Here is a 27,026-nt window from a genome sequence, read left to right on the forward strand (position 1 = left end):
TGTGAAATAGACCTTTATTTTTAAAAATTCATTCCCAAAGTCACAGGAACTTCTATGTGCCTCTGTACCAAACTTATCAAGTAAACATGAACCTGCTGCAGTTTGCACACACACATACTTGAAATAAATGTGCGCCTGCTCAAGCGTCGTGCGCTCTGCTGAAAAGGTCTTAATGACTCGTCTCACATAGATAGGACGGAAGATGACAGGAGTGCGATGGCGTTCTCTCCCTCCTTTTGTTTTTGGCCTCGTGTAAATACTCACACACGAACAGACCGACACACAAAAACACACTAGCTGTGTCCGAATTGCTCATACTATTAGTATGCTAATTTTAGTATGCATGGTATTAATATGAAATGTAGTATACTACGCTACACTACTATGTATTATACATAATACATAGTCACAAATATTAAGGACGGAGTTTATTAAAACTCTCACATTTCCATAGAAACAAACCGCCAGGAGAACATTTTCCAAAGCAATGTGCCAGACAACGAAACGGGAGGGGCAACAGCCATTGTCTGCACATTTAGATATATTTTCACAATAAAATATGATTTTAGCATAAATAAAGAGGTAAAGCTGAATTGAAATGGACAAAGCAAAAGCAACAGAGATCGTCTTCTGGTGTTACGAAGGGTCACTTCAGCTTGGATGTGAGTCTGCAGAGTGTTCGTAGTATGCAGAGCATGCTACATACTGAATATTATGCTCCAAAAGTATGCAGTATACACTACATACTTTATACATGTAGCATGTACTAACAATTCGGACACGGTAACTGTATGTTGCAGTAATTGCTAAATTAGTAGATACAGCATTGGCACTTGAACCGTAGAGGTTAGAATTTAGAGCAGTTAATCAATCCTTTATTCTCTCTAGCTCAAATTTAAATTATATATTTAACGAGAATCAATCATGACAGCTTCTGGACATCAGCAGTACGGGTTAACAAAAAGTCCCTATTTGTGCGGCATTTGAAACTTCATCTTCAAATCTCGGGCAACTTTGGACCATGAATGGGTGTTTCAGCCATCACATGCACTTTGTGGGAGACAGGCTGATAATGATGTAACATTTGAGTGACAGCGTGACATCACTCCACAACTTGGACGTAATTGGCCGGGTAGAAGCCCTCCTTCCCGCTGCTCAGCACCCCGCGGCACCACCCCTGATCGTCCTCCTCCTCGACCTTCAGAAACACCTCGCCTGTGACCAGAAATGAGATGAAGAAACGGATTTGCTATAAAGATTAAGACATAAACAAGAGCTGACACAAGCTTCTTATTCCAGTTTAAAGGTGCTATATTTCTGCTTTTCTAAAGCATAATATAATATTAGTAGTGGCTGCTGAGTGGTAAAAATTGAAACAAGGTAAAGCCTCCCCCTTTACACACACACACACACACACACACACACACACGTGTCTGTTTAGGTCACTTTTACATACATTTATAGTAATTCCCTAGTTATTAACCCTAACCTTAACCATCAGAACTACATGCCTAACCTTAACCATTCCATTTCATTATCCAAGCCGCTTATCCGAATTCGGGTCGCGGGATGCTGGAGCCTATCCCAGCAATCATTGGGCAGCAGGTGGGGAGACACCCTGGACAGGCCGCCAGTCCATCACAGGGCCGACACATTCACACCTAGGGACAATTTAGTACAGCGGATTCACCTGACCTACATGTCTTTGGACTGTGGGAGGAAACTGGATCATCTGGAGGAAACCCATGCAGACATGGGGAGAACCTGCAAACTCCACACAGAGGATGACCAGGGATGACCCCCCAAAGTTGGGCAACCCCGGGGTTTGAACCCAGAACCTCCTTGCTGTGAGGCAACTGCGCTAACCACTGCGCCACCATGCCACCCTAACCTTAACCATCTGTCCATCCATTATCCAAGACGCTTATCCAAATTCGAGTCACGGGATGCTGGAGCCTATCCCAGCAGTCATTGGGTGGCAGGTGGGGAGACACCCTGGACAGGCCGCCAGTCCATTACAGGGCTGACACACTAGGGACAATTTAGTATGACTGATTCACCTGACCTACACGTCTTTAGACTGTGGGAGGAAACCTGAGCACCCGGAGGAAACCCACCCAGACACAAGGAGAACATGCAAACTCCACACGGGATGACCTGGGATGACCCCCAAGGTTGGACAACCCCGGGATTTGGACCCAGGACCTCCTTGCTGTGAGGCAACTGCGCTAACCACTGTGCCACCGTGCTGCCCTAACCTTAACCATTGGCCCCAAAATCAGCTTTTTCCCAATTGGGGACATTTGGTCCCCATTTTGATAGAAAAACCTGGCGCACACACACACACACACACACACAGTTGTTTGTGGGCCCACCTGAAGAGGCACTAAGCCTTGTGCCCATTTCGATTTGTTGTTGTTAGTCACATGACTGAACAACAGAGGCCAGCATTCAGGAAGAAATTACACATTGCACATACAAACAACAAAGTTAAGTAAGAAAAATTACTTCATTGAATAACAGAGAACCTAAATATGAAGAAATACAGAGAACAACAAAAATAGGTGAGTGGTCTCGCAGCTGTTTCTTGACCCACGTGAACCTCAGTTAGCCTGAGATTAAATCCTGCCAAAGCTTTTTCTGACGGCTCCAGTTTCACTTTTCTACTATGAAGACTAGACATACCAGAAGTAGGTGTGTGTGTGGACTGGTTATCCAGTTCACATGTGTATCATACATCCACATACACTGAATATCCACTGAATCCAACTTATTGGCGTTGTCACCTGCTTTAAAAGACAGCTCGTCCCCCTCCTCTCCCATGTAGTCGTACATAGCTCGCACCTTGACACCGCCGATCATCACACTAGGAAGACCCGACACATGGATGGATGACAAAACAGAATTAGGACGACTGGAGGAAGCAAAAGTCAAAGGATAAAAACAGATGCAATGAAATGTTCTGTTACCTGAAATGAAAGCTGCATGGGAGTTTAAAAATAAAGGGGGGAATTATAAGGTGATTTGATGAATCCAGAAATGACCTGAAACTGTGGTGATTTGGTACAAAGTTTTATCTTTCATCACCGTGAATAGCATTGGTTATCTTTTATTTATTATCATTCAGTATCTTTCGTTATATAGCAGTGGTCCTCAGTCACAGGCATATTTATACCTCTGTGCGTGTCCGCGGCTAATCTCACAAACTACTGGACCTATCAACCTAACAATTTTTTGCGCACCGTTATGAATGTATGATGAAGAACCTGTAGCGGTTGATGATTAAAAACTTTCAGAACCTTCCGTTTCTGAGAGGAGGACGCTGTTGAAGTTATGTGCCATCATGGACAATGTCTCCCACCCACTCCATGACGCGCTGGTTGGGCACAGGAGTACTTTTAGTGATAGACTCATTCTGCCGAAATGCACTACAGAGTGCCACAGGGGGTCGTTCCTGCCTGTGGTCAGCAAACTTTACAACTCCTCCCTCAGAGTGTCAGACACTCGGAGTTAATGGTCATTGGACCGGCCCTTCCGATTATTTTACCCTGTCAGGTTTTGTTTGTGCTGTTTGTTTTGTGCTGTGGTAGCGCAGTGTAGATAGGGTGTAACACAAAATATATATTTCTGGTTCTTATTTTATCTTTTATTTCTACTTGTTTCTGTTTTTATTGTTTCTATTTTCTCGTTATCTTGTTAGTTTTTAGTTTTTTCTTTTTCTTTACTAGAGCGTGAGTGTCTGTAATAGGACCCAATTTCCCCTCGGGGATGAATAAAGTATTCTGAGTCTGATACAGAAAACGTTTGTTCTCGCTATCGTCGCTCCCTCTCTTCATCCACTCTCTAGCTCGCTCGGCCAATGTTGCGCTCTCTGTCTGCACGCATGCGCACATTCGACTTAAGGCTCTACGCTCCCTCTACTACCCTACAGACTTCCATGCGTCCTTTTCGTTGGCATGGATGTTAAGCAATACGTCCACTAGAGGGCAGTTCAAAGTCAAAAGTTTTTCACAATAACAAACATGGCAACGGCGGAGGAGGTCGTTATGTACCTGTGCCTTATTGTTCCCTTGCCCGGGCGAGGTAACATTTGTTTTAAAATTCTCACCAACTCGCACAACCTCTCCTCAAAGAGTTCCGCCATTTTCTTTTAAATGTCTTCGTCGTGTCTGGCTTTATTATGTCTGCTTTCGTTTCATCCTGATCATTTTCCCTTTCCTCGATGCGTCACCATCACTTGCATCAGATTTACGCTTTGAAGCCATGATTACGAGGGTGAACACGCGAAAAATGTAAGGGAAAACACAACGCACACTACAATGTTAACGCAATCCGACTGGAAACGGTGACGACGGTGGGGCGTTGTTCTCCCTCGGGCCGACAAACCGCCTAAAATGCAGTGTTTTGAGCGTCGTGCAAAGTAGCCCATCCGTTCAATAGTATAAACCATTGTGTGTAACTCGATTTTTTTTAAGATAATAGGCTTTACGGAGGTTGGTTCGCTCGTAAGTACAGGTGTTCGCAAGTCGGGCGTTCGTAACCCGGGGACTACCTGTATAACTTTCGGCATAAACGAGGCCTTAGATCAGGCAGTGATCTTGACAGTGTCAGAATATGATCAGGAATCAGGAGCACTTTGTCATTTCATTTCATTTCATTTCCTGTATTTGCGTTCATGAAATGAAATGAAATATCGTTTCCCCCAGCCCACAGCAGTGCAACACACAAAAACACGTATCCAATAACTACAAGAACACACATATCCAAACAAAGACATATATCCAAACTCACACATATATCCAAACTCGCACATATATCCAAACTAGACAAAAAAAATGATAAATAAATCACTGTCCGAGGGAACGGACGCCAGCCAGGATGACTGTCGGACCTGCCGGTCTGCATGGGCTAGCAGTTAGCTTAGCCTGCCCCACTTCCGCGTCCTGTCAGACGCCCTCGGTGTCTCCTCTTTGGGCGCAGCTCCAGGCAGGGTGCGTGGTCCTTGGGCCCATTGGATGCAGCAGACCAGGCTCCCTCAGACAGCTCTCCCAGCCAGACACCCTCGACACACCTCCCCGCACTCCACACGGCAACACTAAAAACACCACAGTCAATGCCAGGTGAGGCCTCCGCCAGACCACCTTTGGTGTTATCGGAACTGCCGGACTGCATGGGCTAGCAGTTAGCTTAGCCTGCCACGCTTCCACATCCTGTCAGACTGCCTTCGCTGTTACTTCCTCGGGTGCGGCTCCGGGCAGGGCCGTGGTCCCTGGGCCCACAGGACGCAGCAGACCATGCTTTCCCAGCTGATCCAACGCCAGCTGTCCCAGCCATCAAACGAAGACAAAACTTGGACGCAGATGTGGACAAAGACACTGCATGGACGGTACTGGGTGAGGCCGCCACAAATGTGACTTCGCGTCACCATCTTCCCACACCGGAAGCGGAACTTTAAGTATTATGTGTAACATTATGTATTTGGGTTTAAGTGTTGAAAGTAAATGAGAAGTCTATCACATTTCGCAGGTCAGCGACTCATTCACTGCTGATCTCAGCACAGGAGAACTGGAGGAACACTGGATGAAACAAAAATAATTTGCTTTATTCACCTCGCCACCATGTTTGTTTAACTGACGTCATAGGGGGATTAGATGCGGAAGGGCCATAGTCTCCAATGTTAAAAAGCCGCTATAAAAACTACAATTTCAAGAGCAGGATTAATCCCGGTAACAGCTGGAAATCACCTCAGTAGCTACAGTAAAACGTTTCCCGTGGCTGGGCTATGTTTTCTTACCGTTGTTTTATTGCTTTAGAATGAAGGAAAGTCCTATTCGCCAGCGTACATTTTATATCACGAAAACCGCGGTGTTTAAACACATAAGGGCCCCTTCTCCCGGTAGGTGGAAAAAAAATGGGTGATTTGTCGCCACGTCTGAGCACCGGGGAAGGGAAGATCCACCGGGCGGGGACCTGCACTCTTATAGCGGACTGTCTGTCTATCTGGTAGAGGAGAAAACCAGCTGTACTGTTTCCAGAGGATCAGCATTTAGAGCCATCGTCATATATCATCTCCACCCAAAAACAAAAAAAAATAAATAAAGAAAATGCAGCGACGAGGAGAATAACCCAAAGAGATTAATGTAGAAGAGATTAAGAAGAGAAGCGGTCGGATTAATTAAAGAGACCTAATTATTTTGTGAATCGAAAAACAGCATTGTGAAATGTGAATTCAAATAAGGAGAGCAAAAAATGATCAACGAGTTGATACACTTAAAGTTGATTGGATTAAACTCATCGTTCATAATTTGGTTTGAGGGATATTTTGTGGCTTTATACATATTTTACACCACTTTACCTTTCATTTCACAGCCGTTTTCATCACATGCGTATCACATTGATCCATTTTTGTTACGTCCATCACAGAGGATCATAAACCGGACACTGTGTCGACTGTTGACAATCTGTCTGTTGTGTTAGTGGCACACGGTGAAAGATCAGATGACTTACGGTCGCTCTGCCTGTTCTCTCCGCTCGCGTTTCTTCCTCTTCAACTTTTTCACCGGTGGGACCCATTCCTGATGGAAGAGGTGTCAGGTCAGACTCCGAGTTAATCGAAACCGCAAAGAAATGATAAATAACTCGCATAAACCCAGCCCATCTCACGTGAAGGGAAATTCAAACTGAAACGCAGGTCAAAGGTCACTCGGGCACCGACTATAAAAAAAAAAAGATACCCCCCCCCCGTTTTCTCACCAATTGTACTTGATCAATTACCCCACTCTTCCGAGCCGTCCCAGTCGCTGCTCCACCCCCTCTGCCGATCCGGGGAGGGCTGCAGACTGTCACATGCCTCCTCCGATACATGTGGAGTCGCCAGCCGCTTCTTTTCACCTGACAGTGAGGAGTTTCGCCGGGAGGAAGTAGCGCATGGGAGGATCATGCTATTCCGCCCAGTTCCTCCTCCCCCCCTGAACAGGCGCCCTGACCGACCAGAGGAGGCGCTAGCGCAGCGACCAGGACACATACCCACAGCTGGCTTCCCACGGCCAATTGTGTCTGTAGGGACGCCCGGCCAAGCCGGATGTAACACGGGGATTTGAACCGGTAATCCCCGTGTTGGTAGGCAACAGAATAGACTGCCACACTACCCGGATGCCCCAGGCATTTTCCAAAATGCTATGCGTTCACTGGGTGTCACTCTTTGAACGTGATGCTGTTTTGTTTATTTCCCCCAAGACCTCATTTCTTGCCGTCCTTGAAAAAGATTAATCGCACTTTGCCAAAATCCAGTTAAATATTTCATGAAAGTAAAGAAGGGGGAGGAATGTTTTGGTTTAGAAGTAAAGTTAAGAATGGTAAGTTAAGGATCCAGACTTTAGCTGTAAACATTTGTCGGAGCCTAGAGCAGTTCAGTTTTTCAAGCTTTTTTTGATATGCAGATGTTTGATATGCAGATGTTTGCCGTGATAAGATGCAAAACCAAGCGGCCGAGCCCTTTTTTTAAACTTATCTCCTCAACACCAACTTGAGCACTTCCTGCAAACATGCGTGTGATAAACCTGCATCCGGCTGAGCTTCATGCCGCCTCGCATCTTATTTACTGCTTTCCTTTATTAGGTTTGTGCTGATCCATTCGACTCACGAGCCGGTCTGGTCTCATGAGTCCATCACATGGATTTCACCGTCAGCCATGGAGTGTGACAGACTCTTACGTTGGAAACTAGTACAGTGATGCTAGCTAACAGACAGTCAGTGATCTAGATGTGAGAGTGTCCAGGTGTAAGCATGTCCCTGCAGATGTACAACTGTCAAATGACGGTAAAACCTGGAACCTGAACTTGATGTAAAGGTCAAAGCTGTTCGAGTAATACGTTAGTCTTTGGAGTATGTCCTCGTTTTAAGGAAAGGTTACCTCGATCCTTGGCCAGTCGGTGGGCATGCCCGGTCCGTGGTTGTTCTTCCACCACCGCAGGTCGTCTTGCTCACTGACAGACATGAGGGTGTGATGGAGTTCACTGTACACCGCCTTCACACTGACAGAGAGAGGGACAGAGAGAGAGGGACAGAGAGAGAGAGAGAGACAGGGACAGAGAGAGACAGACAGAGAGAGAGAGACAGGGACAGAGAGAGACAGACAGAGAGAGAGGGAGAGGGACAGAGATAAATGTTTTTAATGTTGGTTTTAAACTGGCGGTAGAGAGAAATATGGTTTTTCATAGTAAATGTGAAATGTGACCCTGGTGGTCGCATAACCACCATTGCCACACGCCCACTAAGTAACACACATCAGCTTGCCCCCTACACACACACACACACACACACACACACACAAATATACAAGCAGTCTGAGGAAACCAGAGTTCTGAGATGAACACACACACACACACAGTTTTACACAGACACAGATCTACACACAAGATGCAGTTGAACAGACGATCCCCCTACACACAATAAACACACACACACACACACACACACACACACACACACACACACACACACACACACACACACACACACACACACACACACACACACAAGGCTCACCTCTCATTGTTGGTGATATCCAGATGTCTGTGGATGGAGAGGAAGGCCTGTTTGAGGAAGCTGATCCTCTTCCTCTCCTCCTCCTGTGATTGGTCGAAAATGGCCTCCATCTCCTCCATGTAGCGAGGTGTGTAGGCCGTCACGTCCTCCAGGACTTTCTCGTAGCGTTCACGGACCTACACGGAGCTCAAAGATGAGTGCACAATCAAAACCTGTCATACAGTCCCCCCCACTTTAGGCCTGTAAAGCTGTGGGTCCTCGAACACCGTCTAGATCACGGCCTTGAAAAGGCTTTGACCATAGTAAAGCCACATATGGAAAAAAATACCATACACTTCCTGTTTCATTGCAAGTGTAGAACCTGGTGACTGATACAGGATATAATACCATGCACATAAGACGAGCCTGGACCGCCTTTTCATCAGCCGAAACCCGGAGAGCCTGCTGAGTGAAAAACTTACTATATAGTATTTGTCCAGTATACTATAGTAATGGGGGGGGGGGCTCTAGCCGTCTATTCCGTTGCCTACCAACACGGGGATCTGCAGTTCAAATCCCCGTGTTGCCTCCGGCTTGGTCGGGCGTCCCCTACAGACACAATTGGCTGTGTCTGTGGGTGGGAAGCCGCATGCGAGTATGTGTCCTGGTCGCTGCACTAGCGCCTCCTCTGGTCGGCCAGGGCGCCTGTACGGGGGGGAGGGGGAACTGGGGGGAATAGCGTGATCCTCCCATGCGTTACATCCCCCTGGCGAAACTCCTCACTGTCAGGTGAGAAGAAGCGGCTGGCGACTCCACATGTATGGGAGGAGGCACGTGGTAGTCTGCAGCCCTCCCCGGATCAGCAGAGGGGGCGGAGCAGCGACCGGGACGGCTCGGAAAATAGGGTAATTGGCCAAGTACAACTGGGGAGAAAAAAGAAAAAAATACTATGTGTATATATATACACACACACACACACACACACATATATATATATACATATATTAATTAGCAGATTCTTTTTGCCACAGTTTTACTATGTGCCTTTCTATACCGTTCTCTACAGCAGTTCATGTGTACATGGTCTATGTAGGTCTGTAGTGGTTTTCTTTTGTGATGGTGTGTCCTTGTGTACTTTGTGTTAAGGCAGAGAGAGACAAAGCACAATAATTTCATTGTTTTCTAAATACACATGATGACAAATTTGAACTTGGTCTTAGAATCCACCAGGCATCTCATTATGTCTTCTAAGGATAACAGGAAGTGATGTCACTTCCTGTCTGTCACTGACATTTCCCGCCTGTGTTGTTGCCATTGGCCTCATGGATGTTTTATTACCAGTACGTCCTTTCTGGTGTACGCACCCGAACGCCAACGTGGCCTCCCCTGAAAGCCACGGTACACGTCACACCACCACCGGTACTGGCGAGTGTTTGCGTAGTCATGTGGCGAAGACGTGCCAATTTGATGTGGGTACGTTTACCGAGACAGCCACACAGCAACATTTTTGGCCCTCAGATTTGAAGATACCCATTCAGGGGTCTGCCAGAGTCTCAGTTTCCTCTTTTCAGGGTATGAAGACAACATTTCATCTGTTCTTGGCTCGGCGCGGTGCGGTTTGCTGCGGCTTCCCCCAGGCTTCCCTCTTGCTTGCTCTACACCATAAACACGAAAATACCCACAGTTTAATCAGACGGCGACATTCCCCCGTCGACCACGTGGCAGACGGCCACTGTCTGCCTCTCATGCCGAGCGCAGACTACACGCCACCGGTCCAGATGTGACTGGCCCTTGATTATATGAGGCCCCTGGCAGACGCTCAGGCAAGTCTGCATTAAATCGCGAGCGTTTGCACAGGACCTTGAGGTCGGTCTCGTCTTCTTTTATGGTGTCCCCGAGCTCGCGTGCCGCATCGCTGCAGCAGCGATGCGCTGGACTGAAGCCCGCGTAAACACCGGCCATACGAAAGAGGGCACATCACCATAGAAGGAGACTTTCCCAGACCCAAGTAAAAAAAAAAAAGAAAAAGTAATCTGGGTCAGAGCACGTGTTTGGAGAGAGCTTTCCCTTTCAAGAGTCACACACAGACACACACATCTGACTCACACAGACACACACATCTGACTCACACAGACACACACGTCTGACTCACACAGACACACACGTCTGACTCACAAACAGGCAGAACCTTTAAAAAAGGATTCGCGACACGCTTAAGGATGCGATCAATGTGAACACGGAGTTTTGGACCAAATCCAGGAGGGACCGCGGCGCCCTTAAAGTGACAGGACGCCTTATTTTCTTCAAACGCGTCGCTGGTGCCCCACGAGAAACTTTCTTCTGGGCACGAGGAAGAAAATGTGTGGTGGTTTTGCGAACAGGGTTTTACTTTTCTTCAGTTTGTTGCAGCCTGTGTAACAATATAACCCCCCCCCCCACATTGTCGTCTTTAAGTTTACTCGCACAGTCCTGCCATGTATTTCTGAGGAAGCGAACAGGTCTTCATCCGCGTCCATTCTGGACCGGCTAACCACACATATTTGCACGTGCTTGGGTGAGTTGCACCAGAAATTAAGTGTCGAGCACTTGTGTGCACCAGAAACACATCCATCCATCCATTATCCAAGCCGCTTATCCCAGTCGGGGTCGTGGGGACGCTGGAGCCTGTCCCAGCAGTCATTGGGCGGCAGGCGGGGAGTCACCCCGGACAGGCCGCCAGACCGTCACAGGCCCGACACACACATTCACACCTAGGGACAATTTAGTACGGCCGATTCCCCTGACCTACATGTCTTTGGACTGTGGGAGGAAACCGGAGCACCCGGAGGAAACCCACGCAGACACGGGGAGAACATTCAAACTCCACACAGAGGACGACCCGGGACGACCCCCAAAGTTGGACGACCCCGGGGTTTGAACCCCGGATCCGTCTTGCTGTGAGGCGACCGCTCACCACTGTGCCACCGTGCCGCCCCCAGAAACACATTTTTATTAAAAAGATACCGAGGGCCCCGTAAAGCTGCCATGCTGCCCCCTATGGAAATATTCTGCTAATAAGACGGGTTGACCAAACTGGACCTGTTTGTGATGAAAACAGCTGCGTCTGTCCTGGCTACATCCTGCCATATGTCTTTTAGGGCTCGGACGAGTGAACGTCGGTCCTCACCTTTTCCTTCTCATCCGTGGCCTTCTCTCGAGCAGCCGCCATCTTCTGCTGTTTCGCCGGAACCATCTCTGAGTTGTCGTTGGCCTGCTTCTCCTTGTCTACGGCCGTCTGCTCCTTCTGGCAGGCCTTGTGGTAGGCGAGCCGGGCCTTCTCCAGCTAGGACGCCAACAGAGAGACCGACGTTCAGAACCACAAACATACACACATGGACATGTGTGCGCACACACACACACATTCTTGTACTTCTATCTTAGTGAGGACCCTCATTAACTACATTCATTCCATAGCCCTTACCTCGAACGATAACCATCAGAAATACCTGCCTACCGGGCCTCTGGGTAGCGTAGCGGTCTTTACCGTTGCCTACCAACACAGGGATTGTAGGTTTGAATCCCTGTGTTACCTCCGGCTTGGTCGGGCGTCCCTACAGACACAATTGGCCGTGTCTGCGGGTGGGAAGCCGGATATGGGTGTGTGTCCTGATTGCTGCACTAGTGCCTCCTCTGGTCAGTCGGGTGCCTTTTCAGGGTGGAGGGGGAACTGGGGGGAATAGCGTGATCCTCCCACGCGCTACGTCCCCCTGGTGAAACTCCTCACTGTCAGGTGAAAAGAAGCGGCTGGTGACTCCGCATGTATCGGAGGAGACGTGGTAGTCTGCAGCCCTCCCCGGATCAGCAGAGGGGGGTGGTGCAGCGACCAGGACGGATCGGAAGAGTGGGGTAATTGGCTGGGCATAACTGGGGAGAAAAGGGGGGGGGGTACCTGCCTAAAATTAATCCCTACCCTAATATAATCCTGAATAATCCCTAATCCTAAACCCAAACCCAAACCCTTAAAGAAGCGAGGACCGGCCAAAATGTCTTCCCCCCCCCCCCCCCCCCCCCCCAATGGTTAAAAACTCAAACTGGTCCTCACAAAGATGGAAATACAAGAACACACACACACAAAACACACGTGGCTTTACAATTTAATTTTTGTTTCATTTTTTTCTGAATACTCTACTTTTAATTTTGATTTCCATTTCTGTTTGCTTTCAACTGGTTCTCAAAAAATGTGCGAACTGTTGAGTAGTTTTCAATTGTTGTTACTGGTTGATTCTCTATTTTTAGAGTTTTAGTAGATTTTTTTTTTTCTATTTCAGGGTTCAGGTCAACACAAAGTGTGTTGCTGCGGCCTCTCTGGTGTACACGCCAACTGGAACCGGTGCGAGTGTGACATCGCTTCACCGTCGGTTTACTGATCCGAGATGAGTCACCTCAGCATCTTCTCCTCCTCGCTGCATTCCTATGAGGGAGCTGCCCAGAGAGAAACTTATCCAAGCTGAATTTTGTCCCGGTGAGGTCAGTTTGGGTCTGTTAGTTTAAGTAGTGCACCTTTGACCCGAGAGTGAGGTGCTGTTGGACATGAATAACTGTTTACTCCTCATCCTTACAGGTTCACGGTCAGAGACCGCTCATCTGATGGTAAAGAGTTTAGTTCCTGTCTTTTACTTAGTTTTTGTTCTTATTTCAATTTACGATGGGGTTTTATGATGGATGGTGATGGAAACACACACACACACACACACACACACACACACACACACACACACACACACCTTTTCATGAGCATACGCCTCCGGTGGCCATAGGAAGCAAATGCTGCAGGTCTCGGTGGGGTAACCTTATCATGCAGGGTGCGTTACACACATAAAAGATATTTTAAGGCCTGTGAGAAGTCTGAGCCACACGCTCCTTCAGTCTACTATCCGTGCCACGCACAAATATAAAAGCCCACTGCAGAAGCAGACGTACATATCATCATACATAAACACACACACACACACACACACAGTCGGGGTCAGGATGACCGGGCATCAAGGACACACACAGTTTCATAGATGTGAAGCAGCGCTGTGTTCGAGTCCACGCCAGGGCAGACCTGGTGAAGTTGTGTACGTGAGGTTTACGTGAAGAGTTGCGAGAAGCTCACTGTAGGAAGAAAAGTTAAATTATATGAACCGTCTGAGGCGGCGGAACACTGAGTTTTCATTTTTGTCTTTTACTCGAAATTGTAAAACGTTTTTGACAAATTATTCATTTTCATTTTCAAGAGTCTGAAGCATCGCTGAGCACATTTGAACTTTAGGGAGCTGCTGTCAATTTTTATTTACTTCTTTGCCCCCCGTAGAGATGGACTAGCTAACTATGAAAGAGTGAATCAGTGAGTGAGTCGTGAGAGAGATATAGAGAGTAAGTGAATGAGCAAGCGAATAAGAGAGAGAGAGAGAGAGAGAGAGTCAGTCAGTCTCTGGCTCCAGGGGTGTTTCTAGGCAGAGGCAATTTAGGTGGTCACCTAGGGCACTTTGTGCAGGGGGGGGCGCCGATGCAATTTAATCTATACTCCCCTCCCCCCCTTTTTTTTCTCCCTAACTGTACTTGGCCAGTTACCCCACTCTTCCGAGCCATCCCAGTCGCTGCTCCAGCCCCACTGCCGATCCAGGGAGGGCTGCAGACTACCACATGCCTCCTCCGATACATGTGGAGTCGCCAGCCGCTTCTTTTCACCTGACAGTGAGGAGTTTGGCCAAGGGGATGTAGCACGTGGGAGGATCACGCTATTCCCCCCAGTTCCCCCGAACAGACGACCCGACCAACCAGAGGAGGCGCTAGTGCAGCGACCAGGGCACATACCCACATCCGGCTTCCCACCCACAGACACGGTCAGTTGTGTCTGTAGGGACACCCGACCAAGCCGGAGGTAACACTGGGATTCGAGCCAGCGATCCCCGTGTTGGAAGGCAACGGAGTAGACCGCTATGCCACCCGGACGCCCTATCTGTACTTAATGATTATAAAAATCAATCGAATAACACATGCGTTAATACTTATGTATTTGTTATGAGTGAGATGATGAGAGAGATGCACCTGTTGTTAAATATTTGATTGCACATAAGTAAATATTTTGTGTTTTAATTTTTCAGTTAGCTTTTATTTATCAAGCTTGCTGCCCCACTTAGCTTGCTGCCACCGCGACCCGACCCTGGAGATGGCTGATGATGAATGAATGAATGAGTTTTTTATTTATTTTATATTTTTTCAATTATTTATTTTATAATCGCTCACAATATGTCGAGTCTCCTTTTTTTTGCACACCCGCTGTTGCACTTTTGTTTATTTCATGTTTATAATAGTAAATTTATAAAGTGTTGTTGCCCCTGAAGATGGTGCTTTTTTTGGGGGGGGGGGGAGGGTTGGAGATCTTGCCTAGGGTGCCAGAATGGCCAGATTGGCCGCTGTCCGGGTCCGTGAGCTGCTTTGCATCTACAAACCCAACAGAGTTTTCTTCGAACCTTCTCCAGTTTCTTGGCCCAGGGCTTCTGGGCGCGTGTGAAGCTGGTCTGGTTGTCGTGGCTCTCCTTGAAGCCGCAGAACATCTTCTTCGGGAAGGTGTCTTTCTGCCAGGCCCTCATCCTGTCGCTGTCCTCCGACACCAAAGACTGGGAGATTGAGGAGTGGAGGGTGGAGAGACGCTCCGCGGAGGTGAAGAAGGACTGCCATGCCCTCATGAGGGAGCCGTACAGCGGCCCTAAGGGGGGGAGGGAGGGGGGTAGAGATGAGTCATGGAACCATTAAGGAAATAATTATCTCCATTTGTTTGTGGAGAATATTCAAGTGAGGGCAGATGCACCCATTTGATAGCGATGCAAATGGTTCTTGGTGTTGATGACAGAGAAGGAGGGATTGAATGAGAGAGAGAGAGAGGTGAGATGGAGAAAGAGATACAGAAATAGAAAGAAAGATGAAGACAGAGAGACAGAGATAGAATGGTTTCAGAGAGTAGTTCCCCCCCCCCCCCACTGATGTCTTGTTTCGCTGCGTTGCAAAGACAAATAGAAGTATATTTAAATGGGATATGTTTTCTACCTTTATGGAAGTAATTATTGACTATGTCAAAATCAGATAAAGTATTTAGATGTCATCAGAATTATATTAACAGCAAAAATATAATTTACTAAATTGGTAAGTATTCACCATCTTCGGATTAACTTAAACTGGGTCAGTTTCTTATGAGATCACACACTAAATACATGAACAAGGTCCTCCACCTATGTTGATGTTGAATCCACCTGCGTTCAGTTGCATGACGGATGTCGCTGCCTCTGTGACGTGTCACAACTGAAAACGCAGATTAGATCAAGTTTACCCTCATAAAGACCCAGAAACTTCAACACGAAATTATCAGGAGGCAAAAATCTGGAGGAGGTTTTGAAATGATCAGCACAACTTCCTTCCAAACAATACCCTAAAGACCCTTATAACAGAGTGGCCACCTTACCAAACATAGGCGAGGGGTGAGGCTGAGGGTGGAGGAGGCCAATATTTGACCAACTACTTGTTTTAACCAGCTCCCTTTCCTTTGCTGCTCACATCAACGTTGGCTCGGCAAAGCTTGCAAAATGCATGAAATTCATCCTTTTTTTTGGGAGGGGGGGGCTTCCCCCCATTTTTCTCCCCAATTGTACTTGGCCAATTACCCCATCCTGGTCGCTGCCCCACTCCCTCTGCCGATCCAGGGAGGGCTGCAGACTACCACATGCCTCCTCCAATACATGTGTTGTCGCCAGCCGCTTCTTTTCACCTGACAGTGAGGAGTTTCACCAGGGGGACGTAGCGCGTGGGAGAATCACGCTATTCCCCCAGTTCCCCCTACCCCCTGAACAGGCGCCCAAACTGACCAGAGGAGGCGCTAGTGCAGCGACCAGGATATATACCCACATCTGGCTTCCCACCCGCAGATACAGCCAATCATGTCTGTAGGGATGCCCGACCAAGCTGGAGGTAACATGGGGATTCGAACCGGCGACCCCCGTGTTGGTAGCCAATGGAATAGACCGCTACACCACCCGGACGCGCTATGAAATTCTTGGCAGTTTTCGACTTTTCGTAATGAATGCATGTTCTTTACGACACTCAGGGATTATATAGTTTTTCATTTTGGCCTTTTAACTCACTTACAGTCAGTGTTAACACGTTAAACAGATGAAACACAAGATCATTGATTTGACAGGTACATCAGCCAATAAATAACTGCAATCATAAATACACACTTTCAGGATGCCTTCACGCACCACTAGCCAATCAAAACGCAGACTTCTTTCACAGTAGCCGATAAGACGCGGTATAACAAAGTGCGCTCAAGCACTGTGAGAGTGAGTTTATGAGTGCACATGATTTTTATTTTGTTTCATCAAAAGGAGGACAAATAGTCGTCCATCTAGACGTTGCACCGGATGCCAGACAGAGAGCTGAAAAACCGAACTGTTCGTCCAAAAGCCGGACGTATGGCCGTGTAGGGTGCACATTAGCCAGCAGTTAGGGAAGGTTTAGCCTTCTTTAGCACATTACCCGCCACCCCTGCTACCAAACCAGCAACCGCATGAAAATGGGCACTCGTCAGAGAAGTGACCAAGAGACGAGCTACAACACACACATGGTTGAAAAGCTCACTATATGAATTGGGAGAAACTGTCCAGAGATCAACAACCTTTTCCCCACTTCAGAAACAGGCCTCAGTAGGAGAGGGACTAGAAGGAACCCACTTGTAAGAGAGGCCATTTTTAAGTCAAGCCTGGAATTTGCAAGAAGCCATTATACAAAACCTTAGACTCAAAAGCAACCCAGGCCAGATAACATCATGCCCATCCTGTCATATCCAACATGGTGGTACCATCATGTTATGAGGTTGTATTTCAGCAGGAGCATGTGGAAAGCTTGTTTTCATCAAGGGCAAGATGGATGGACCCTTATACAAGCAAATCCTTAAGGAGCCTCTTTCAGTCAGCAAGACATCTGCGTTAAGGACCACGATTACTGTTCCTACAGAACAGTGACCCTAAACGCACAGCAAAAGCCACTGAGGGGTGGCTGTGAAACAGAAGGCTGACATTGTGGAATGGGCCAGTCTTAAATCCCATGGATAATCTGTGGTATGGCGTGAAAGTTGTGGTTTACCAAGGCATCTAATGAGGCAGAGTTGGAACAAATATGCGTGGAGGAAGGGGCAAAAATTCTAAAACTGAGCCATTCGAATCTTGTACAGACATAAAGAAGACACACAGCTGCAGAGTGTGAGTGTGTATTTGTGTGTGTGTGGGGAGGGGGTGGGGTACTTTTGTAAATGTAGAATATAAGTCTTTAATTTTTGGAAAAACTAATGTTTTGGAATATACCTTTGGAGGTGAATTAGGGACAAAATGTGAAAAATGGAGATGGTGCATATTTTCTGAAGGAAAATAGACAGACCAGACAGGCAGGCCGACAGACAGGCAGGCCGACAGACAGGCTGGCCGACAGACAGGCAGGCCGACAGACAGTCAGGCCGACAGACAGGCAGACAGATGGGCAGTTGTTTTTTTTTATCCTTGGGAAGTATATTCTCCTCCACAGCCTGTAAATGTTACATAGAGCCCATCAGATAGAAAGGACTCAAATGTAGATCACATGGAAAATAAACCCTGGAACGTCCACACATTTAGCGACATGAGACGGACGGTACAGTCAGTAAGCGAAGTAAGTAAGTATGGATCGCAGGGAAGGAATTTGTCAGTGTCTGTACAACCGGAGTAATAAGCCCTGCTGAACTGGTCTTGAATGTATCTACGGCTGCAGGGGAACTGTATAGAGAGAAGGTGATTTGGATGATTGTAGGAACTTAAACATGTCAAAGATGTGGAGATGAGATGTGATAGGATCTGGTAAGTTGGAAGTGGAGAGACCAATAAAAAGACTCCAGATCTAACTCATCAGAAACTGAGTCACACGTTTCGAAGGCCTTGACGTTTGGCTACATCTCCATAGACTTTCCTCTACTTACTGGAATCCACGATGGACTTCCACTTGCTACTCCACTGGCTGAGCTGCTGGGCGTAATGCTTCTCAACCTTTGCCCTCTCCAGGAAGCACGCCATGATGTCATTACAGGCCTGGTGACTCCGATCGGTACGGTGCACAGTGCGCTCATAGTTACCCGGCTATGGAAAGAGAGAGAAGAAGGTAGATGTATAGGTGGCTAGCTAGACAGACTTGATTTTTATACCTAACCATGCTGCATTACACACACACACACGTGCAATCATGCACACATATTGTGCATGACCACACATGGTTTTTGTGTCAAACATCTTGATAGCTGGACAGTTTGTGGTTTCATGGCAGTAATCTTCTACACATTCCCCTCACCATCCAGAAACTCTGCTTCTTGGTATCGTCTGGGCCTTCTTTGGGGATGGCTGCCATCTTTATTGGGTATTATTGTCTAGAGAGAGAGAGAGAGAGAGAGAGAGAGAGACTGCGTTTATTACATATAACAACGGTAGCACTGTCTTCCAAATATCTTACACTGGCCCCCTGTTATATTTAAAATTGATTTTCAAATGTTACTGCTCACTTTTAAGACTTTAAATGGCCTTGCTCCTTCACACATTTGTGATTTATTGACTTGGTATGTCCCCCCTCGACCGTCTGTAGATGGAGCCCTGCTAGTTATTCCCAGGTCTCGATTTGTTACAAAGGGGGATCAGGCTTTTGCTGATAGAGCCCCCACACTATGGACCTCTCTTCCTGTTGAAGTAAGACAAACTTAAGTCTCTAGCTTCTTTTAAACCTCGTCTTAAAACTTCTTTTTATGAAAACTTTTACAAATGTTTGATATTTGTTTTTATTTATACCGTTTTTATTTTTACTCTTATTTGATCTTACTCTTATTTTTGCCTTGCCTGGTTTTATCTTTTATTTTTGGTAAAGCACTTTGTAACTTTGTTTTAGAAAAGTGCTATATAAATAAAATTATCACTATTATTATCTTCCTGGCCCTCAGGATCTGCCCATCACTGCCCCCACCCCCCTGCCAGACCAGACTGCTCCATACAAAACACCCCACCACCACCCTCCAACCCACCACCCCTCCTCCACCTGGCCGGACCACCACCTCCAGCTACCAACTGAGCCCATCGAAACTCAGCCCAACAAAGAGCCCCCCAAACTGGAGCACAGCTATGCAGAGGTGCTGAAAGGACAAGAGTCACTTCAGATGGGTGAGCTCAAACAGCTGCTCCAGTACATCTACTCTAAAGTAATTTAAGACTATCAGGGAAAAAAGAAAAGAAAAAAAAAGAACCACATCCGCATCCAACCACATCCACAGCAGTTGACAAGAATATGCCCTGTTTTGGCAAGAGTACATTGTTTATTTTGATTATTGGTACCCTACATTTTCACTAATTTCTTTGTATATTTCAATAATAGGCTTTGTATATTTAAGTTGTTAATGGGACACCGGTCTGTCCGTCGAAATCACCAATTATATGGTAGGAATTCAGTCAGTTGATAGGTAATTATTCAAAAGTCATACTCTCATGACACATTCCCTTTAAGAATTTTCCACATAATCAACATTACAATTTAAGTTGCAGCTTTACAAAACATTTGCTCCGTGGAGTTGTGTGAGTGTGTGTCTGTGTGTGTGTGTGTGTGTGTGTGTGTGCCCTATGATGGCCTGGCGGCACAGGATAAGCGGTTTGGATAATGGATGGATGGATGTACTGTTATGTAAAGGTTTACTTGCAGTCTGCCATCAGCGTTCGTTTAACCAAGTGAGCAGTTGAGAACACTGCGCGTGTTCAGCATGCTTTTGATACCTAGCCGTGGGGCACGAATCATGGTGGCCCCCATGCTGAGGGCAGCCAATAAAAAAATAACAGAACCAATGACGTATGTCAAGACGTTTAGTATAGGTCGTTTACGGTATCGGGGCAACAGTGGGTAAATGGACTGGCTACGCTCTCAGTTGAAAATGAATTCGTTCATGGATTGGTGGACTTTGACAAAACGTTATTGACACGTTTGCCCAGATGAAAGCTCATCATGCATCTTTTCTTTTCAAGCAGTGGACGTCACTGGTTAGTCTATTTTGCGTTATTACAAGGCGTGCTATTTTGGCAGTAGGTTAAGGCCTGGAACGCAGTGGCTTCCCTGCTCTGAAATGTTGCTTTGGATGTGCTCTAACAGTTGCACACCACAGTGATCTGTGTATAGCTACTACTGCTAGACAGGGATTAAACTGGGCCGGGGCTGTCCGGGGCTCAGCACCGCCACATAACACTTCAAACGTCATCAGGCAAGTTGAGCACTGGCAAAACAAATCTTGCATCAACAATGAATTTATTCATACATTTTTACTCTGCTTTTATTTTTAAAAGAATACATTGCATGCTGACCATTCAAATAAATATCAATTCATGTTTTTTTGAGTTTAAAATGACATTGCGTCATCACTTTCGGTCATATCCACCGGCTGTTGCGGACGCGACGAAGGCGCACCCCTGGAAATAATGTCCAGTCGGTGTATCCGGTAACACCGGCGTTTTCATCATGGGTTTATTAACCGGTGGGAACATTTCCTCACTGTGGCACGAGTGAGTATACCACGCAGTTTGTCTGCTATTCCCAAATGTCTCCTCCATCAACGTTGATATTTTAGCAAACTACTGTAAACTTAATTAACTACAAACCAACGACCATGGTCATTCATTATCATCAAGTTTTTTGTTGTTGTTTGTTTGTTTAAATCAAGGCAAGCTCATCATACCCTCATACAGCCACGTAATTAATTTTAGCTAGCTAGCTATGGCAGTAATAGCAGCAGCCAGCGCCATTTTGCTAGGCCAACTTTGTGACTGAATTGTTGTGAACCATCCCATTAATCAGGTTAGGCATGAGGTCAGTATGTAGCATCAGTGGCTGGCAAGCTAGGGAGAAAAATTGGTCAGAAACTGACAGGTTTAGTAACAGAATGTAAAATGCTCTGATATTATGCTTAAACAATATTTCAATTTTACAAAATTATGCTAACACAAGATAGTTTGCGGCAGGTTGCCTCCAATCTTTTAGTGGCTAACAGTCATGGAAGGGTTTGGAAATTCGAAAAGGTCTTGGCAGCCTGTGTATATTTGTAAGAAGTAAATTAATTCCAGATTAATGTAACTATTAAAGAGACTGTTCTACTCATATTACTTTGTATTGTTATTCTCTTCTTTAGTGGTAACAACACCATTGATATAGATACACAGGAGAGTGCACTTACAGATTTTACCTTCATCTGTAGTTTTGCACACTGACAAGTCTCTAGAATGACTTCGATTAGCGTTTTAGTGTTGAGAGCAGAGGGTTGGCTCACTTTCTTTATATTTTATTTACAGTTTGTCAAATGATATCAGTCAGATTTTGTAGTCTATGCCCACACACAAATGCACCCATGGCAACCCTGAAACCACAGAGATCCCCACATAACAAATCCCAATTTAACCCCTGCTGCGTGATAACTTTGGATTTGTAATGCGATGCTGTATAACAAGCTAATATACCAGTAGGGGGAGATCAAATGCCGTTATTGATGATGTTAACGCATATCCCTGTCTCCACTTCCGCTAACTCCTGCAGCGCGTTATGATTTCATTCATTGATGAGATGCTTTTGTGTTTGGATTCATTGACCTAGCAGGTTTGCGTGCAGTTTCTCTGACAAGTTGGATGCTGCCCATACAAAGTTTATTGTTCCCCACCGGGCTTTCTGTGCCAGAGACGCCACTGCTCCAGTGAGGTTTTGAGATGAGTATCAACCAGAGTAAAGGTCTCTTGTCAGATGGCTAACACTGTAGGCCTGATTGTGTGGGTTACTATGGTGTGTCAGTGTAATGTCAGATGTAGTGAGGAACAGTGTCTCCCTGCAGAACAGTCAGTTGACAGCTGCTTGGCTCCTGGCACCGGGCAGCAATACGTCTTGTTGAGTGCAGCACCATGACAACTTGGAAAACACTGACGAGACTTTGATTTTACTACACGATACTTAGCCATGCCTTGTGGCTGCATGCTAAAATTCCAACAGAAAGGCATTCTAAGTTCTAAAGTTCTGACAGGAAAAAACATTCTAAATTCCAATTTCCATTGGGTTCCTGGTCCCCTCCCCACTGAAGTCTATGTGAGAATTAGAAAGAAGAAAATTTCGGCAAAAGAAAATGGGCCTCATTCATCAATCGTTCATATGTATAAATTTGTTCTTACACACCTGTGGAATTTGGTTTAGCTCTCAAGATTGTTGACAGTCAGAAGCAAAGTTTGATGGTTATTTGTAATTCCTTCCCCCTAACATCTATTGTCTACCTCTTGCAGCGAGTAATCACCCAGGCTTGCAGAGACATCAGTGTCTAAATTCAGGGGTTACCCAGGTTCTACACTGATCTGTGAGACAAAGTTCAGGGCTAAAAAATCCCATGGGTGTGCAAGAACAAATTTATATGTACAAACAATCGATGAATGAGGCCCAATGTGTCTATATTCTTTGACACAATGTTGGTTTTTGATTATGATATGGTCATGAGTGTTATTGATAATTATTCAAAGGAAAGATTCAATTTTTTAAATTTCTTTTGTCTCAGACTGTCTTCAGTGCTGCCTGGCTTGTAGCCTTGGAAGACTTAATTTTTGAGGGAAATTTTGATCAGAAATGAGCAGGTGAACATTCATTCTTATATAATTTTTGGCATTTTTAAGTATGTTTGCTTCATATTTTCAATTCTGTGGTCTAAAATGATGAGAATGATGCCCCTAACTAAGCATTATATCTAGTTAGTAGCTGAAAATAGTTTGCTTTGCTGAAACCATAGCTTTGATTATTTTTCTATCGGTAATAAACACAACGGCTGTAGAAAATACGGTGATGAATGAAATTGAACTATTTCTATTTTCACACCAAGGGCTGAAATATTGTCAGGCAGAAACTGTTTAGTGGGTGTACAACTATTTAAGTTCATGAGAAATAGTTGGATTTTGAGCAGTCTACCGTAAACGTCAGTCCAGCAGGGATCACACACAGGGACCCAACGGAAGCCAGGATGCCATTAGAATGATACTGGTGACACCAGCTGCAAGGCGTGGACAAGCCCATCTGAGCCAGCGTGGGAGTAGATGTGGGAGAGGATCCAGTAGCCGACAGGAATCCACAGGGGTGAAACGGCAGGAATAGAACAACCCCTCCGACATTCTTCCCGCAGCCGTCCCAAAATAAATAGCAGTGAAAGGTCATCTTTCCCTTTGCTCTGTCTCTAACAAGGCCCATTAACCTCAACTGTCTGTCGCTCTTACTCCGGCTGGCATTCGATTGGCGGATCACAACAACAAATGTGCATTTCTGCGCTGGGCAAAAGCGTGACCGAGAGGGCTTTAGATGATAATTCACTGTGCAGATACTTATTTCTCAAAGTGAAAAGAGGATCGGTATAATATCATAAAAGGTGAAAATAAAGTGACGGAGGCGTGTGCAGACTCATAGTTAATAGACGTGCACACACTGGGGCCTATTTCTGTCTGGTTGACATGCATCTGATATGAAAGTGACTCACCACACCTCATCACAAGACCATGAGGCGCCGACAGATTTATCCTAAGAAACAAGTGAACTCTTTATCAGACAGACAATGTTTTCTGTTTTCCCTCTCTCAGATGCTCTTAGTAGTTATTACAAACAGGCTTAGGGTAGTTTGTCATATTTTAGAGGTGTCAAGTCCATGAAGATGTCGCGATCGCTGTGATCTTCTTCAGCTCAAACGATGGAGGACTTCCATAACTTATTTTTATCTTCTGCTCTTATTAAACCTGTTTTTGTCCATGCAGGGGACTTCAGGAGGGACAGCTGTCCCTTTCAGTTTGTCAAGTTGGCTAGTCAAGAGGCATACACACTATTTCACTGATTTGATCCATCACACACACACACACACACACACACACCAAGCAAAGTGTCAGAAACCATGCCTGGGTGAATGCAGCACTTACATTATTTCTCTGTATCCCAAATGATTAACTCAAACTGGCCACTTGTTAGTCCAAAACGGCTGGACGGGGCTTTCTCTCCATTTCTTTCTCTCCGTCTCCTCCTCCTCTCCCCCTTGTAACACACGCTCCTCTTTCCTCACTCGCTGACCCAGTTTTCCCTTATGGCATTTCAAGTTACACTCACGCTGTGGTTGATCTGGGGGTTGGTGGGTTTGGTGGTGGTGGGGTGGGCGAGTCACTGTAAAGTTCAACAAACTGTATCTGCATAGAAATCCCATGGCTGTTAATTGTCCTCTGCGGGGGGGGGGGGGGGTAATGGAAAAAGACTTACCTTTATTGCACTCCTCTCCCCAGTGAGGTTCTGTCTGTTTACATCACATGGGTGAGCCGCCCCGTCTCTGTGTGTTATTCTGCTACTTTCTCCACATTCCTCTTCTCTTTTCACGCCGTGTCCTTTTGCAAGTTTAACTGTTTCCTTTGCTGTCAGATTGTTACAGCAACCACACGGGGATCGTCACCCTCTCCTCTAACTTCCCCCCTTCACGGTGTCTCACAAAAACAGCTGGAAGAATCCCCCTCTTCACTCCCCGTCTGTCCCCTCCTTCTCTCTTTCTTGCGCTCTCAATACTGTGCTAATGAACTGTAGTATGCACACGTTAAGTGGGCCCCGTAGAGAATGCAAGCTTCATTTTGATCATCTGCTGGTCACGGCATTGTGTCAAAGTGGCACAGAATCATGTGAGGTTATTAGTGTGTGTGTGTGTGTGTGTGTGTGTGTGTGTGTGTGTCCTAATCCTACACTGCTTTGTGACAATCCATTCTCTGGTGCAGCCCAGCAATGTGTGTGCAGTCAAAGACACCATGCACAAAGGTATGCTTATTTTACTTGACTGGTGATCTTCTGAGCAGGGCCGGTTCAAACCATTTTGGGGCCCAAAACAGAATTTTGATTTGTCCACCGAGTATGTACGAACATGACTGATTAAGTATGAATGTGTTAAAATGCATGCTTGTAGGTGTCCGGGTAGCGTGGCGGTCTATTCCGTCGCCTACCAACACGGAGATCGGCGGTTCGAATCCCCGTGTTACCTCCGACTTGGTCGGGCGTCCCTACAGACACAACTGGCCGTGTCTGCGGGTGGGAAGCTGGATGTGGGTATGTGTCCTGGTCGCTGCACTAGCGCCTCCTCTGATTGGTCGGGGTACATGTTCGGGGGTGAGGGGGAACTGGGGGGAATAGCGTGATCGTCCCACGCGCTACGTTCCCCTGGTGAAACTCCTCACTGTCAGGTGAAAAGAAGTGGCTGGTGACTCCACATGTATCGGAGGAGGCACGTGGTAGTCTGCAGCGCTCCCCGGGGTGACAGCGACCGGGACGGCTTGGAAGAGTGGGGTAATTGGCAGGATACAATTGCGGAGAAAAAGGGGGCAAATTCCTAAACAAACAAACAAACAAGTAAGTGCTTGTAGCTAGTCAGTTATGGGTGTGTTAACTGAGACAACACAACAGTGCTAAATCCAGGAAACATGATGCAACTGTGAGGCGAGGCAAACGCTTGCATTTTCCCAACCGCTGCATTTGAATGGGCCACTGCACTGAGAAACAACTTAATCACACAATCCTCTTGTATCCCCGCGGCTGTCGTACTGCGAAGGGCATGTTTAGGTCTGTTAGGCGAAAACGGCAAACACACACTTTGGCCGCGTCCTCTCTCATCTTGTCCCACGTCAATGAGATCTGCTTTGTTCTCACGTGGACCGATGGGAGAGAATTACTGGACATGAGCACAATGTGAAGCCGGACCGCCGCGGGGTCGAGGGGAGCCGCTGCCAAATGACTCAACACAAAGACGCCGCTGGATCATTACACGAGGATCCACGGGGAAATAAGAAGCCAGGGCCACATAGTTTATTCAGCATTTATTTCAACACCTTAGTTATAACTCTACCATATTTTTATATCAGTATATACTGCATTTCATTGAAAACAAAACTTCATATATTTATATATCATATATATATATATTTAATATTTATATATTTTCCTCTTATCTCGGCATACCTATGCTCATACTGTAGAATCATGTTCATTATGTATCACTAGTCCTAAAATACTTTTTTTTAAAAATCATAGATTGTACTGCTTTCTACACCACCGCTCCACCCCTAGCGTTCGCGTGAGGCGTCACCGCAGGAGAACATGGGCGAGGTTGCCTGTTTCCACGGGACGCGTGTCCGCCTCACAGCATGGCGAGCAGTGTAGAAAGCATTTACAGGAAACCCAACGTGAAACAAAATGAAAAAAGAAACAAATAGCTTCAAATAATCTGTTCTCGCTATTTGGAAGACGGAGGTTCTTAAAATCGTTTACATACTTAAAGAGTTAACATTGTTATCACTGTGAAATTATGCTATAGTGTAATTATTACCATCACGAAGACCTACGAGTGATGCGTTCTCGCCTTACTT

General features: G+C 46.2%; 1 protein-coding gene across 2 annotated transcripts; it reads right to left on the reverse strand.

Moving 5' to 3' along the window:
• Window positions 1–25,086, reverse strand: LOC130127500 (protein kinase C and casein kinase substrate in neurons 2 protein-like). Of its 2 annotated transcripts, XM_056297165.1 has the most exons (11): window positions 24,889–25,086; window positions 24,558–24,795; window positions 18,913–18,988; window positions 18,548–18,704; window positions 15,024–15,259; window positions 11,693–11,848; window positions 8,548–8,723; window positions 7,913–8,033; window positions 6,508–6,575; window positions 2,787–2,866; window positions 1–1,215 (listed from the first exon to the last, which is right to left on the reverse strand). In XM_056297165.1, exons 3-11 carry the CDS (start codon window positions 18,967–18,969, stop codon window positions 1,103–1,105), a joined length of 1,164 nt encoding a protein of 387 aa, XP_056153140.1. In that variant the 5' UTR covers window positions 18,970–18,988; window positions 24,558–24,795; window positions 24,889–25,086; the 3' UTR covers window positions 1–1,102. The 2 variants fall into 2 exon arrangements, with proteins under 2 accessions (XP_056153140.1, XP_056153141.1); XM_056297166.1 differs by lacking the exon at window positions 24,558–24,795.
• Between the last annotated feature and the right edge of the window lie 1,940 nt (window positions 25,087–27,026).

The sequence above is a fragment of the Lampris incognitus genome, chromosome 17 (genome assembly GCF_029633865.1).
Source record: "Lampris incognitus isolate fLamInc1 chromosome 17, fLamInc1.hap2, whole genome shotgun sequence".
Lineage (NCBI taxonomy): Eukaryota > Metazoa > Chordata > Actinopteri > Lampriformes > Lampridae > Lampris > Lampris incognitus.

Coding starts and splice junctions, on each gene's coding strand:
- LOC130127500 (XM_056297166.1), bottom strand. CDS start 18,969: ATGGCAGCCATCCCCAAAGAAGGCCCAGACGATACCAAGAAGCAGAGT. Junction 18,705..18,912: donor AGAAGCAGAGTTTCTGGATG/GTGAGGGGAATG, acceptor CTCTTTCCATAG/CCGGGTAACTATGAGCGCAC. Junction 2,867..6,507: donor AGAGAACAGGCAGAGCGACC/GTAAGTCATCTG, acceptor GGGTCTTCCTAG/TGTGATGATCGGCGGTGTCA.